The 15941-nt window shown below is 41.6% G+C and overlaps 1 protein-coding gene across 1 annotated transcript in view; it reads left to right on the forward strand.

Moving 5' to 3' along the window:
• The window catches only part of Pde11a (phosphodiesterase 11A), a 375824-nt gene that overhangs the window by 239849 nt on the left and 120034 nt on the right, over positions 1-15941 (forward strand). The window contains exon 10 of the mRNA XM_005373398.2: positions 4871-4921. Within this exon, the coding sequence (XP_005373455.1) occupies positions 4871-4921 (51 nt within the window). The remainder of the gene's footprint in view (positions 1-4870; positions 4922-15941) is intronic.

Below are 15941 nucleotides of genomic sequence, written 5' to 3' on the forward strand. Positions count from 1 at the left end.
CTGCCAAGGTCAGGCTATAAATCAGTGACCAAAAGTGAAAGCCCTCATATAGGAGACAATAGTGGAGTGAATCCAAATAGTGAACAACAGAAGTAAGAGAAGTCAAAATTTAAGAGTGGTGGTGACACATTTGTCTCATAGGTTCAATGTGAGGAAAGAGGGAAGGCCTACATGCTGTGTATAGTCTAGTCAAGGAGGCAAGCAATGACCAAGCTACCTACTCCAGTTATGCTGAGTAGTGTGAAAGAGGTAGCCTGTTAACCCCCAAAAAACAATGGTAAGGGCAAATGGTTTCTCTGGATAGGGAAGACATCACTGAAGACATGACATTTAGCCTGATTTCAGAAGGTAGTACCAACCGGGTGATGGCGGTGGAGGAGGCACTGAGATAGAAAGGAGCTTGATGTAGAGGAGCCGAAAGGAGTTGAAGAGAACTGGAGTAAGCAGAAGAGAGCACAAGTGGCATTGAGTGCAGCTGGAGATGGGCCCAGCAGCCACATGGTACGGGGTCTGCTGGGTCCCTGTCAGGGATTTCAATTTAACCTCATTAACCTCAGATCTGTGAACAGCATTAAAAAATATATAGCAAAAGTGCAATGGGAAGCCACTGATCAGTTTTCAGTGATGAGTTGAGGGTGGCATGATTGGATTTTGACTTTTTAAATATCACTATGGCTGATGTACCCCCAAGAGATTGGAAGGGGAAGAGTAGAAATGGAGGGATTATTTCTAGGCAGCTGCAGGCAGTGGTGGACTGAACCAAGGTAGTGACAATGGAGGTGGAAAAGTCGGAATATAGGTATGGAGATGACATGTGTTTTTGATGGGCTTGATGGGTGTAAAGAAAAGAGGGAAGGAAGGAATCACGGATAATCCCTAGGTTACTGGTTTAAACAGCTGATTGGATAGAATGCCACCCACGGGTCTGGCGAGGCTAGGAAAAAACAGGGTTGTGTGGTGTATTGGTTTCCTAGTGCTGCTGCAACAAATCACCACAACTTTAGCAGATTAGAACAACACAGAGGTATTATTTTACAGTTCTGAGGTCAGAGATCTGAATGGAGCCTTACAAGGCTAACATCAAGGTGTGGACAAAGCTTTGTTCTTCCTTAAGCACTACATGACAATCTGTGCCATTGCCTTCTCTGGCATCTAGAGCTTACCTGCACTGCTTGGCTCAGGCTAGGCTGTCTTTCATCTTCAAAGTCAGCAATGGTTGATGGAGCCTTTCTCTCACCACCTTACTTAATTTCTACTCTTCTACCTCCTTCTTGCTTATAAAGATCCCTGTGACTACATTAAACCACTTTGATAATCCAAACGAATCACTCCATGCTACAGTGCATCGATTAGCCATGTTAATTCCATCTGCAGCTTTTGTTTTCCTTTGCTAATGTAACATATTCACAGATTTCAGGGATTCTGACATGGACATCCTGCCAGGTGGGGTGGAAGAGCATTATTCCTCTTACCATGTGTGGGAAAGTTGACACGTGTGTCTAGACAAGTTAAATTTAAGGTACCAGTGTGTCAACCATGTAGGAATTTGTAAGGTAGGTCATTCCATATGTGAGCTGGAAACTTAAGGAAAGGTTAGAACTAAATTTGGAAGTTGAACATGGAGATGGTAGAAAGATATTGGTGTACCAAACATCGCTGAAGAAGAGACAGAGCCTAGCAAGCTTCTGCAGCTACAGTGGAGGGGAAGCCAACAAAGAAACAAAGAGCAGCCGGAGAAATAGGATAAAAAACAAAGTAGCACAGTATCTTGGTAGTTCAGAGGACAGACTTCAAAAAGGGAAGGTGTGATCCTCTGGTTTAAATGTGACAGTGAGCCCAGGTTAAATGTGGTATTTACAGATTTATCAACAAAAGTTTGAAACCTTGATGCAAGCTGTTTCAGCAGAGTGTTGGCGGAAGAACCAAAACTGGTGAAGGTGGAGGAGTGGTGGGGCCTGATCTATGACCAGAGGTGATCGAGTCCTATGTGACCTATGTGACTTCAGCAGCACTGTGCATTTGTGTACGTGTGTTAAAATTAATGGAGCAATCACATTCGATCCCAGTCTTATCAACAAAAAGCCAGGAGCTACACAACATCACCACTGTGTATTCTCATCCAGTCAGAATTGTATAAAGGCTAAATTGTACATGAGAGGGGTGCAGATGTTATTGCTTTCTCATTACTGTGCTCTGTGTGTAAAGCAAACACCTAAGTAAACAGGAGTGATAAAACACCACCGCTTTCCTGAAAGCATCGCGGGAAATCCTGTAGAACCAAGTAGCAGGAGCTGCTTGGGAGAAAATCAAAATATTCTTTAGCAAGACTCAAAGCTTATCTTTGTAATGAAGAGTCTACTCTTCTGGCTTTTTTGGTTTTTCTAAAGATTCTTAGAGGAGCACAGGGCTACCACCTTCTCATACTGTTGTTCATCAAAAGGGCTCTCTCCTGTAGGAAAATATGCTTTGTTAGCTAGGGATTCCCCCTTGTTTCTCATCCACATGGGAGCATACCCTTTTTGTAGAAGATGGTTGAAAGAGTCTTCAGCCCACAGCTCTTCTGCTCTCTTTACTAGACTGAATCCTGTAAAAGGAACAGGAACTCTCAGAACAAGAAGATTCAAATGCTAAACTCAAAAGCTTCCTTACTATTATTGTTGTCAAATTAAGGTAAATAGGGAAAACTTAAGAATCACCAGAAAATAACCAAGGTATTTATTCCCTTACATCTTAATCTTATACTATAAACAAATCTAATTTCAGATGTATCATAGACCTTAACATGACAGCCAAATTATATAGTCAGGGTAGGCAAAAAATTTCTTAGGAAGGACACATGAAATGATAACTGTAAAAACATTGACAAATACGCTAAGTCAAAATTTAAAACTTCTGTTCATTAAGAGAATAGCCAAGCACAGTGGTGTGCACCTGTAGTCCTAGTTATTCAGAAGGCTGAGGCAGGAGGATACCTTGAGCCAAGGAGTTTGAGATCAGCCTGGGCAACATAGCCCCCCAAAATGAATAGATAAACCACAGATTAAGAAATAACATTTTTGAGATACACATCTGATGCAGAATTTGAATCCAAAATACACAAGTCACTCCTATACTTCAGTAACAAAAGAAACTAATTTTAAATGAGCAGAAAGTTTTAATCTGTGATGATTGTCTACTTAAGTGAATCAAATAGTTAATAATTTTTTTAAAAGTAAATAAATTGGGGAAAGTTGATTTAAACCAAAGAAGGTACATACTTCAGGCTTGTATACCGAAAGTTAGGCTAAGGACCACCCGGTGGCAGAAATTTTGAATTGCAGCTAGAATTTGTTGGGGGTGTGTTGTTTTGTCTTGTGGGTAAAGATAAGTTTTGGGTTGAATCTGCAAAAAAAGTTTGTAAATAATAAGATGACAGCCAAATTAGGATAAACCATAAAAAAACAGAGCCAAAAGAACACAATCTATTTAGTTATTTTTGAATTGAAATACTTATTACTAATTACGAGTCAACTAAGATCATAATATGATAGTAAGCCAAATATATATGGTAGAATTTTAATTGAATGTTAATATAATAAATAGAAGTTGATTAAGTGCCAATTATTTAACATGTTCTATTGAATTTAATCTTCCCAAGAATTCTGTGGAGTACAAACCCTCCTCACAGAATATTGTTGCGGTTAACATTTTCCCAATAGAAAATTACTTTTTTTTGAGGTACTGATGGTTGAACAGGGCCTCCACATTGAGCAACAGTGCCATATCCCGACCCCTTTTTTTAAGACATACTCTTGCTAAATGGCTAAATTCTCATGTGGTCTCCAACACAAAAATCTCTTCACCTCAGCCTCCAAGACTGCTAGAGCTACAGGCATGTGCCACGGTGCCTGCCTAAGAAAACCACTTCATTTTTAATAACCAAACCTCAGAGAACATATTCCTCAGTACAGCCTTTCTGGGAGTTTTTCCAAAGTGAAAAGGGAGAAAAACCAAGGGAAAAGAAACAAAGTCAGAGAAGAAAATTTACAATGGGAGAGAAGATATTACTTAGTTGAAGGAAAGCTTAGAAAGTAACATTTAAAGCAATTTACAACCTAATATCATTTTTGTTTTATATATACCTATGAATGTTACTGCATTTTAGTTAAGTTTTAGGAAGTTGTTACAGATCTTATAATCCATTATATTTTTTCTTATGACAGATAATGAAAGGTAAACAATGTTAGGTTGTAAATTGCTTTAAATGTCTCTCCCAAAGGAAAAAGGAAAAAGAAAGGAAGTCATGATGGGTAGAAAAGGCAGATGGAAGAACCATGTGATCATTCTTGAAGATACTACTCAAAAATGGCATCTGTCATTTTCTTCCATGCTGTATTGGCCAAAGCAAGTCACATGTTATGGCTGATGCCAATGGGGCAAGGGAATATAATCCTCATACAAAATGGCCTGCAAATAGAGTATAATCTTTGCTATATAAAAAAAGCAGGCATGTGAGAATAGGCAGAGAATAAAAGTGAATCAGTAACATACAGTATCTGCCACAGGACACACACACACACACACACACACACTCACAAAACCTATGTTCAGAGCATTTCACAAGCCAGGAATACACATCATTTGGGAACTCTAGGGGTTTTTTTGGATCTTTTTATTTCTTCTTATGTGTATATGTATCAATTCCTCATGATGAATGCATGTATTATATATTATAAACATACATACTAATAAAAAGCGAGAAGTCATTTTTTTAAATCCACTGTTACATCAAGGTGATATACATGAGCAAAGTATATTTTTAAGCCAGAAGAACTTCAGAAGATGCCCTCACATTTAGTTATTGAAGCTCTTTTCCTTTGTTCTGAATCAGGTACTATCATACCATGCGACGTGCTCAAAAGCTGAAGTTGACAAGTTTAAGGTAAGGAGGAAGTTGCCGTACTATTCGTGCATGAAATTAAACTTGGCCTGGCTGCCTGACCTGTTCTGACTTCCCTCTGTAGTCCTGCCCGTGGCGGTGGGGAGAATAAAGGTGGAGAGATTGTGTTTGGGTTTTTGCAATTCAGAGGGGAAGAGGGAGCCCTTTCATCACCATTTAAATGACTCAGCATTTCTTCCTATTCATTAGGTAAGCACTACATCAGAAAAAAATTGAGAGACTGAGATCATAATAACTAACATTTACCATTTACCATTTACCATGAGCCAGAGACAGTATAAGGTACTTTGCCTGCACTAATTCACCTAATCTTTATAACTTTGTGACATACTGTACAAACTATTTTACAGGTAAGTAAACTGAGACACTCCAATGCTGCATAGCCAGGCCAGACTCGAACTGTAAGGACAGTAGACGTCTGGCCCCAGAACTGTTCTTAACCACCATGCCATTGTGTTGCTCAGGGTGACCTCCTGGCTCCAATGTCTGATGAGTCTGTGAATGAGTCTTAGATACTCATTTTCATCTTAGTCACCCCATTTCCTTAAATGCAATTCAGATTTCATGTTTATCTCCCTGTACACTGACCAGGTAGGTTTTAGCAATGGTCAAAATCTAATATAAGGAAACTTACTTCCCTCCCTTTCAAAATGTTGATGTCTGCATAAGATCATGTTTCATATTGTAATGTTAATGTACAATATCACTTGATGATAGCTATTCTTCCAGTTGTCTCATTTGCACATAAATACATTCATCTTCCTAGAAAAAATAGCAGAGAGTTTGAGCTTGTTAACTGAATCATTGAAATCGAGTCATGTAAACAACAAAAGCGAACAAACAAGAACCCATGTGCTGAAAGTAGGAGTAAAAGAAGTCCTCAGAGGGGTAAGGAGCAGCACGTCAATAGCGGGCATGTGGTGATTTGTTTGAGCAACTCCATCCAGGGATGTGGTTGACAGATGCTTAGGGAAAGATCTACAGTGGAAGCCCAGGCCAGAAGGAGAGGTGATGCAGGTGACTGCTGACGTCAGGGGAAGGAGACAGAACAGTCAGAGCCTGTCTGCATACTCTTTTCATCTGTTTTCTGTTACTGTAACAAAATATCCAAAATTGGATAACTTGCAAGGAGTAAAGATTTATTTAGCTCATGGTTCTGGAGCCTGAGGAATCCAAGAGCACAGCACTGGCTTTGGTTCAACCTCAGGGGTGTGTCTTCCTGCTGTGTTGTAATGTGGCAAGATAGAGCAAGCATGCCGGAGGGTGCTGCTCTATAACAAAGCCACCCTTGCAATACGCCATTAATCCAGGCATGAACTAAGCCATTCACGATGGCAGAGCCCTCATAACCCAGGTACCTCCTAGATGTCCTACTCTTCAACACAGTTGCATTAGAGACAAAACTCCCAATACGTTAATTTGGGGAAAACATCCACATATGAACGAGAATGAACTAGAGTGTGAGCTCCATTAGAGCAGGGCTTTTTGTATATTTTGTTCACTGTTCTATATCTACTGTCTTTTATGGTCCTTGGAACATAGTAACACAATGAATACTTGTTGAATGGCTGCATGAATGGCTGAGTGAATGAATGAATGACCAAGTAAGTCCAAGGAACATCAGTATTCTAGAACTCAGAACAATTAACTATGATACTACAGTTATTTTATATGCTGTCTTGGTTACTTTTTTTGTTGTTGTTGGGACAAAATACTTGACGCCCAAAATTAAGGAAGGAAAAGTTTATTTCGCTTACAGTTGGTGGAGGTTTTAGTCTGTACCTGGCAGATTATAAGGCTGAGTGGCACATGGCAGAGAGCTGCAGCTCAGCAAAGCAACAACCAGGACACACTAGGGAAGAATGGGGAAGAATGGCCTCAAGCACCCTTTTTCTCTCCTTTACATATGCAAACTATCCACCCCAGGGCGGGTGCAGCTCTCACACCCGTAATCAATCAAACTTTAAAAGCCTGCCCCATGGCCACTTGAGGCTTTGGGGGGACACACAGACAAACCATAACATATGCTTTATAAAACTTTTATTTAATATGTATAAACTTTGTCAATATTTCCATCAAAATATTTAAACACTTTTAACTTTAATAAAATTTGGTAAACATGTATCAAAATATCATATGATATCTTCTAAACATGCACAATTTTTATATATCAGTTAAAGTTAAATAATAAAAGAAGTTTAGTTACCTAGAAATCTTATTTATGGAAATATCCAGGTCTTGCTAAAATGTTAATATAAAGTCCTAGTATTGTTTTGCTATTATTATAATTGTTATCCTTGCTAAAATTGGAAGGGGATAGATAGGGAGAAAAATAGCAGGGCTTGCAGTGAACTAAATATGACTATAGGGACGTGACTATAGCAGGCCAAGATCCATATCTGTCTACTTTCTAAGGTTGTCTATCTACACTCAGGTGTAATTCTTTGCTTAGAGTACGGAAAGCAATTATCTCAGAACTTGCCATGCATTTCTATTGCTAGCTCACAAGCATACGAAAAATACAAAGTATTTAAATTTGAGAACAAAGGGTTATTTCATCTTCAAATTGTCAGGATTATTAACTTATTAATTTGCTATCAGATTTTATCATGAAAGATATTAGCTAGTATCCTATAACAGTATAATTGAGATATAGTAGATAATTTTAACCAAATGGCTTTTTCTTGATCTAGAGAGTAAATAAAACATTATCATAATTGGTAACTGATGTCTATTGTAAATGCAGCAATAACATTAAAATGTGATGGGCTTAAAATAATCCTGTATACAGGCAATGAAAAGAATTTACAGGAATTCCAGGCTGGCGTATAACCAATGACAGTTTTCTAACACAGCAGGAAGGTAAATAACAGTACAGAAATGTGTTGTTTTGACCAATATACCGAAAAAGCCATGTTTGTATTCAAACACATTATAACTTTTGCTACTTGTAGTACTTTTTAAACAGAGATAGTTGAAATTTTTAAAAATTATCCAGTCACCTGATTGCAAATGTGGAGCCAGAGTTATCCATGAAATTTCCTGAGTTGAACTATTGGAATTCAGGGATTAAGCCACATATTTGAGGAGAAACATTTCATCATCTACTGCTGGAAAAAGTCTGGAGACCAAATGTGTACATACAAATCCCGGACCTCAGATGAAGTCCGAGCTGCACCACCTCTGGGATGCAGAAATGTCTGAGAAAAGTTAGATGTGGTTACTTTCAGGAGAGATCGGGAGCCCTTCCGAGTCAAGAACTGCTCCTCCTGGGAAGTTGAGATAACAGGCTTCGCTGTCTAGATGAGTCCAAGTGCAGGGTGAGATTTGTCCCACTCACGGATTCAAGTTCTTAGCTAAGAACGTGAATGAGCATGAAAGACACGGGCTTTGTGATGCTACCGGTGCATTATGTGCACCCAACAGCATGAGGTTCCAGAGTTTCAGCAGCACACATGAGAAGCAGAGCCCATGGAAGACCAGAGGCAGTGCCACGTCTTACCAGTGTAACTAGCAGAGGCTGGAAGGAGCACTGCAGGGGAGTGGTCACATACAAGAACATGTAATACTAACCCTGAAGACTTCCAGTTATGAGGGGAAGAGAGAGATCATGTAATATTGGACACTGATGAGCACCACTAATTACACTTAATTTGCTGCCATTTGTATTTATAGATTGTGTGGCCTAGGACGGATTCCATATCAAATCAAATTTTTTAGTAAATCTTTAATAATAATTAATACTAGGCTGATACTAACTTAACCTTCTTCATGTCTGGTCTACATATTTCACACCCCTTCATTTTAGCAGATTCCTTTCCCTTTTCAAGGATGACATGGGGAAGAGGTTGATTTTTTAATGTTTTATTCTGATAATCCTATTCCTTCAGCTGGTAAAATCCCCAAGAGGGATTGAGTGGTGGATGGGTGAGAGACATTATAATGTGCAATCCTTTCTAGAAGTGTCCCAGGACTGTCTAGCCAGAATAAATGGAATTGTGCTTATCCAACAATGGCAGAACTGAGGCTTATTTTTCCCAGTTCTGAGACAGCATTTACACCACAAGAATAGGCCAATTTGTAGGGCTACCTACACACAAAAAGACCTCCCAACTTTCTGGAACTGATGAATGATCAGCTACTTTTTAAAAGTCTAACTCAGGTTATAATGTTAAGAAATTATTCTTTATGGATTAATTGACCTGTGCATCTAATGAGGAAACCAGGGCCTGAAGAATGGGTTTTGTATCTTCTGAGCATTTATGTACTGATCTTCTATGGACATGAAATAAGAAAGTTGTATACAGAAGTTTGTGTGGGTTTTAGTGCCTGCTTATACCTCTTCACGGCTGTGCTAACAGGAATAACGTACAAAGACCATACTGACAATTAGATCTCTTTGACAATGACTGCTTTGAAAAGCTCTTCATAACCTGAACATGCCAGCTGTGATAACATGAGAAAATGAGTTTACTACACGAGTTATATGCTTCTGTGATTTTATGTACTTTCCTTGGATCCCATTGTGGTGGACAGATCAAATGGTTAGCACTATACACTGACTGTTTACCAATTAAAATCAACTCATGGACGTTCTCCAGTGATATTGCACCTTCTATCACTCCTTCTTTCCATTCAGAACTGCATGGGCTACAGCTGCAGTCAGAGATGAACTTGTTTACAGCACAGTAATTAAACACCAATAACTCAAGTCGGCTGTTAGGGTTTGGACTACTCTTGCAAAAAGTTTTTAATGCTAATGCATAGGTCAGAAATTAATAGCCTGGTAAGGTAAATAAAACAAAGGACCAAGAAGAGATACTCCTTGTGACATTTACATGCAGAAAGTACAGGCTTTGTCGAAAATGGGGTCCTCCCACCTCCCCTGCAGTCTGAGCATAGGCGATTATTCACTAGGTATTATTATTATTATTAAATACTTTAGATTTGAGAAGACACTTTGATCCATGAAATAGTCTCATGCGTATAATAAGCTTCAGGCTTCAGGGCTTTGTAGGCCTATACTAGCCTGTTTATAGCTCTTCATCTCTGTTCTAACAGGAATAATGTATAAAGACCATACTGACAATTAGACCTCTGAAAATGACTGGTTGAAAGGCTTTTAATAATCTGAAGATGCCAGCTGTGATAACATAAGAAAATGAGTTTACTACACCAATTGTCGGCTCCTGTGATATCACGTACTTTTCTTGGCGGTGTCTAACCTGGGCCGGCAGCGCAGGGTCGGCGCGGGCGGGTGCTGGGGATGCTTTTTGGTACCTGACCCGCCAGAGGGCGCTCCATTCTCTAATTGGCACAAAAGTCTGCTCGCTGGCCATGCCCTGGCCACTTTCCCAAGTACGTCAAAAGCCCAGTCCTCGCAGCAACTTGTCACTCAGCAGAGAGCAGAGATATCACAGCAGTTTCCCACCCCGAGGCGGCACGGGCTGTTCCGAGGCGGGGAGGGGGCGCAGGGCACCGAGGAGGGCTCCAGGATGGGCGGGGCGCCCCCCAGCTCCAGCTGTTCTCGCTCAGGGCAGCTGCCCGCGCAAAGGCTCCTCTGCACCCGAGAATCATCCAGGACCTCAACGCTACTGAGGCAGCCGGAGTTTGCTTTTGTTTCTCTACAGTCCGGGCTGTCAGATCCGAGTTTCTGAAATGCCACCTTCAAAACCTCAGGCACGGCTGTGCCACGCGCCTCCGCTTATTTCCACGGTGGTTTAACAGACGAGCTCGCAGCCACTCGCGTGGGATTTGGGTACCACCTTACACCTAACCTACTCTGTCTCCTCCCTGGAATTTAGGAGGTTGTTGTGACTTTAAATAGTATTTATGCCAGGTTTAATGTCCGAGTTTCTTTTACCGTCAGGGAAAGTTATTGAACCTTCACCAGGAAATTGAGTGCGGAGGAAAGCGCAGCCTCAGCACGGGAAAGGGCATCGTCCCCGCGCCAGGCAGCGCAGGCGGGGCGCGCCCATAAATATGCGGCGTGCTTGGCGCCCAAAAGGCCGCCTCTCTTTATGAATTGTGTCTTAATCAAATGCCACATCAGAAAAAGGATGGTTGCACTTTGTCACTCTCGGGTATTGAAGATCCCGGGCAGGGAGGGCCGGTGTGCGCACGGGGAGCAGGTCTGAGAGCCCAGGCCAGCCTTTGCTCCCGCTGAGCTAAGCTTGCGGATGGAGGCCCATTACCCTCACCAGCCGCCTGACCCACATACACCCTGGGATGATCCTGACCTCCTCGGACCGCTACAGCCACTATTCGTCACTTCTTTCCGTTTGAAAACAAAGCCCAGACACTGTCTTCAGAAGGTCACGGTGAACCTCTGCTTCCCCGGGAGAAGTGTGGGCCTGGTCCTTGCTGAACACAGCTAAGCTCCCTCCCTGCCCTGCCCACACCTGGAGGAAGGCTTCCGGCAGTTTTCGCACCCTAGGGCAGGATATAAAAGGTGGTTCATTTCTGTTTTCAGGGTTAGGAAGCAGAGCGCTGACAAGTCTAGAGGGTCCAGTGGAGAGAGATGATGGGCCCCCAGTGAGAGTCTGAACCCTCGAACTGTGAAGAGAGCTGGAAAGCCAAAGGCCTGAGAACCTTCCAGAACACTGGGGCTGTATCATTCCGCCTTCTTTCTCCTTTCCCTTTAATTCAAGCCATCTGTAGCCACAGACACGGAGCTGGAGAGTGAAGGGCAGGCAGCACTTCCCTCAGGGAGAGCGGCAGGGCTGAGCAGTCCAGGTGGTTGGTTTTCCTCTGCTGATTGTGCAGCGGCAAGCAGAAACACGGAAGCGGCACCCAGGATTTGGAGGCAGATTTATTTAAGTCAACGGGCACTGAGCGGGAGCATTCCCATCAGGCCCTGATCTCTGATGGTCTAGGGCTTATCTGGAATAAGCAAGCAGACAGTGCAGAGACAGAATGGCTTGTTCACTGGGGCTTGGTTCTTACAGTATGCATCAGGGTGACAGCTATGCATCACGGTGACCAGCATCACAGAGACCAGCCGGTTCTAAGAAAAAAGTAACAGAACTATTACCTGAGCAGCTAACAAACTGGCGGCGGGGGGGAGCATTTTCTGCTACAACTGCCGACACGAGCTCTGTTGAACCTCCGGACTGTTGTGCTGCCTGCCCTTCCACGCCCCAATCCCTCACCTCCACCTAAGGTCAGCTCAGCTCCCCACACCCTCCCACCCACTCTGCCCTCCTGCTTGTTCTCCGCCCTCCCCAAATCCACCCTGAGCCCAGCTGCCAAGAGATCAGTCTGCTCTGTCAACTCCAGGCTCCTGCGCGAGAAGTGTAGTGTCTTCCGTAAGCCTCTGCATTCTGCCATGCCAGTCCTTCAACTGGACATGAGAAGCACTCTGAGTCTAACCTCCAGTTCACTTTTCCAACCCGCTTCCACGGTGCCATTGACTCCCCCTCACTGGTTCTGTTTGATGTTTCCTGCCTACTTCCTGCCCTTTCCTGTCTCTGTTCCCATCTTTATCTCTATCTCTGCACATTAAAGTCCTAACAACCAGAACAGAGCCGGTGTGATGGTACACACCTGTAATCCTAACACTCTGGGAGGCTGAAGCAAGGTTACAAATTCCAGCCCAGCCTAGGGAACTCAGCAAGTCCCTGCCTCAGAGAAAAATAAAATAAAAGGGGCGGAGTATGAAGGCCCTAGGTTCAATCCCCAGTACCATTACCAAAAAAGGAAAAAGTTCTAATAATCCATCTGATCCTGCTCAATGCCTCCACAGGAAGGCCTAGTTGTCCTTCAGGCAAAAGTGGCCTTCTCATTTGTTACCTTTATCATACATACTTACAAAGCTTCGTGTACCTATCTCAAATGGTTAAGCTAGGACCATTTTTTAGGAGGAAATCCTTGTTTTACTCATTTTTGTAGTCCTTACCTTCCCTACAGCCATGCTTAGTGGGTGCTGAAAAATTTCTACCTTGTGATCGAATTCATTCAAATGTCATTTTTATGGCAGAAGAAATTGTATGGGGTAAACTTGAGTCAAGGGTCTGTGACAAAATGAATGTCTGAACATTTTGCCTCAACCCTTGCTTTATATTGTTTAAAACCCTGTCTTGCGTTCTTGGCTGTTCATTCCTTGGTTTCCCTATAAGCCTAAAACATCTGAAAATAAAGGGATTCCCTTTTCTCTGTGTAGCATAAGTGTCAGCCCTATACTCTGTGGAGTACTCCATAGTGACGTCATATCTCTTCTCTGCTGTAGGCAGAAGCTTCTTGCCATTAGTTTTTTGGTTGTTTCAGCAGTTTCTTTACTGTTAAATAAAATTCTTCACTTGTGTATCCTGCTACTACCACCCTCCTGACTAAACTTTTCAAAAACCTACTATTTTTTCCAATCTTCAAAATGCCTTTCCAATATTTTACTTGTGTTTGCCTTTACTGTTTTACATCATCCTAGATCCTGTCTTTCCTAACTATTTTGAAATAATGTACTGGTTTGGTAATTCTTTATATTTTTTCTTAAATGAAAATGGACCCATCTGAAATCTTTAAAATGTTCATGAATCATGATTCTGTCGGTTCCAAAGCTCTACGGGAAATGTAGAGTGCGTGGAGAATGTCCGACCTTAGGATTTTCTGCAGACTCAGGAGCTAAAACTGTCTCTTTATTAAGTCTTTGTAGGGCCCTGGAAACAGTAGGACAAGGGTGAGCAAGTATGTGCACAGAAAAAGCAGCTATCAACCTCTTATTTTATTTAAATTTTCAGGGCTTCGAGTTTCCTCATCTGCAAAACAAAGCCATTTTCAGCTATAAAGTGCTGTAATTTTTATGAGTCTATAAAATTTATCTCTGGGAGGTAAGGGATAATAAAACACAAAGCAACATAAATGTTGACAAAACACCTTGGGATTTTTATGATTTTGTATATTCAAAGGTTTGAATTTAAACTCTCTTTAAGAATTTGTGTGTTTGGTAGAAGACTGGGCTCAGCTTGATTTAATTACATTTTATAAGTAATTTCCAAAGCCCTTCATGACTCTACGGTACTTATGGGGTGTCTTACTTACTTTTCTCATTGCTGAGACAAAATATCTAACACGGACAAGTTAAGGAAAGGAAGGTTTATTTAACCTGCCATTTGTGGAGGTTTCAGTCCATAATCGGCTGGCTCCAAGGCAGGGTGGCACATAGTAGAGGGGCAACAGGTCATGGTGGGCAGAAGGTAACAAAACAACAAGGGATGACCACAGCTCTTTCTGTCCCTTGTATCTTCTCCAGGCTTCTTAGGACAGACAGGTAGCACTCACACCCTTAATCCTAATGCCCTTGAGCCTAGCATTGCACCATGAATCAATGCTAGCATCACACACTCTAGATCCAGCCACCTCTGAACAAAACCCATCTATGACTGCATGAGGCTTTTGGGGGACATCTACACACAGCCATAGCAAGGAGTAATAAAATGCAATAATGCTCTTGAGGAGGAGAAGTGATTACTTTAGTTAGGACAAGAGCCTTAATTTCACCAGTTTTGAAACTGTACACCAATGCTACCTATAAATAAATGTTTAAGTAGCAATAATATCTTAAATACTAAGAAATTACAGCATATATACAAAGGTCTTCACATTTTATTAAGCCTCTCAACTTCTTGGTGAGGGCCGTGTTCACATAGCCCAATTGTACATATGAAGAAACTAAGAACCAAAAAACCAACAAGAAAGAAGGATCCATCTGCTTTGATTTTTCCTCTCCAACGTTCTATTTTGACCTTGAAGACAGCGTTGCTCTTTAGGTGGCTGAATAGGGAAAGGAAAACAGTGCCATGGATTTTATTCTTATTTCTTTTGATTCTGCTATTATTCTTGGACCCTTAGTGGCATTTTCATAATTTTAGGGGGCAAATAAGCATGAATGGTGAAGATATCTGAGAAATAATTTTTGGCTGACCCGTACATACTATGTATGTGCTTTTAAAGAGACTATTCATGGAACTCTTTGGGCAGTCAATACACAGTGCTGTTTTATTCGACACTTGCCTTCATACTGTGATTGTGCCAGCCGTGCAGCTTCCTGCCCCAGTGTTTCAGGCTGCTTAAAACCTAAGGAAATTGAGAACAGCAAACATTATGGAGACATTGCATCATTCTTAGTGAGAGGGTGTATGATCTATTATTCTGACATCTCACCTGCCTTCCTTAGTCTGATTGGCTATCTAGTTCTATAGAAATCTCTCCACATCTGGAAAGCTCCGAGGAAAAAGAACAGTCCCGCTTTATTATCCTGAGCTCTCCAGGCATGCCAAGTTACCTTGTAAGAAAGATAACAAGGATATGAGATTGTGAACATCAGTTTAGTGATAAAGCACTTGTCAGGAGATAAAGTCTTATGTTTAAGGCATAAGAGCTTATGAACTAGAGACTACTTAAGAAAAGATACCAGGTGAGGAATGGAAGGCTGGGTTTGTATTTGCATAATGTTTATGTTTGTGTAATGTTTCCTATACAATAATGTTCTATTTGTATAGTGACACTTGATATTAAGGACATCATGAATTGTCCTCTACTTACCTGAAATCAGATGATTTTAACATATGATGAGTCTTTAAAAATTTGAAGCTATTCTGAATTGAACCAGTATAGTTTCAATTTGTATGAGTGTGTGTGTGTGGAGTGTGGTGTGTGTGGTGTGTGAGTGTGTGTATGTGTGGTGGGTGAGTGTGTGTGTGGTGTGTGTGTGTGGTGTGCATCTGTGTGTGTGATGTGTATGTGTGCGTGTGGTGTATGGTGTGTGTGGTGCGTGTGTGTGTATGTGGTGTGTGTATGTGTGGTGTGAGTGTGTGTGGTGTGTGTGTGGTGTGTGAATGTGTGTGTGGTATGTGAATGTGTGTGTGGTATGTGAATGTGTGTTTGGTGTGGGTTGTGTGTGTTGTGTGAGTGTGTGTATGAGTGTGCAACTGTGGTGTGAATGTGTGTGTGGTGTGTGTGGTGTGTGAGTGTGTGTGGTGTGTGTGGTGTGAATGTGTGTGTGGTGTGT

This window comes from Chinchilla lanigera, unplaced genomic scaffold (genome assembly GCF_000276665.1).
Source record: "Chinchilla lanigera isolate Chin_1 unplaced genomic scaffold, ChiLan1.0 scaffold00002, whole genome shotgun sequence".
NCBI lineage: Eukaryota > Metazoa > Chordata > Mammalia > Rodentia > Chinchillidae > Chinchilla > Chinchilla lanigera.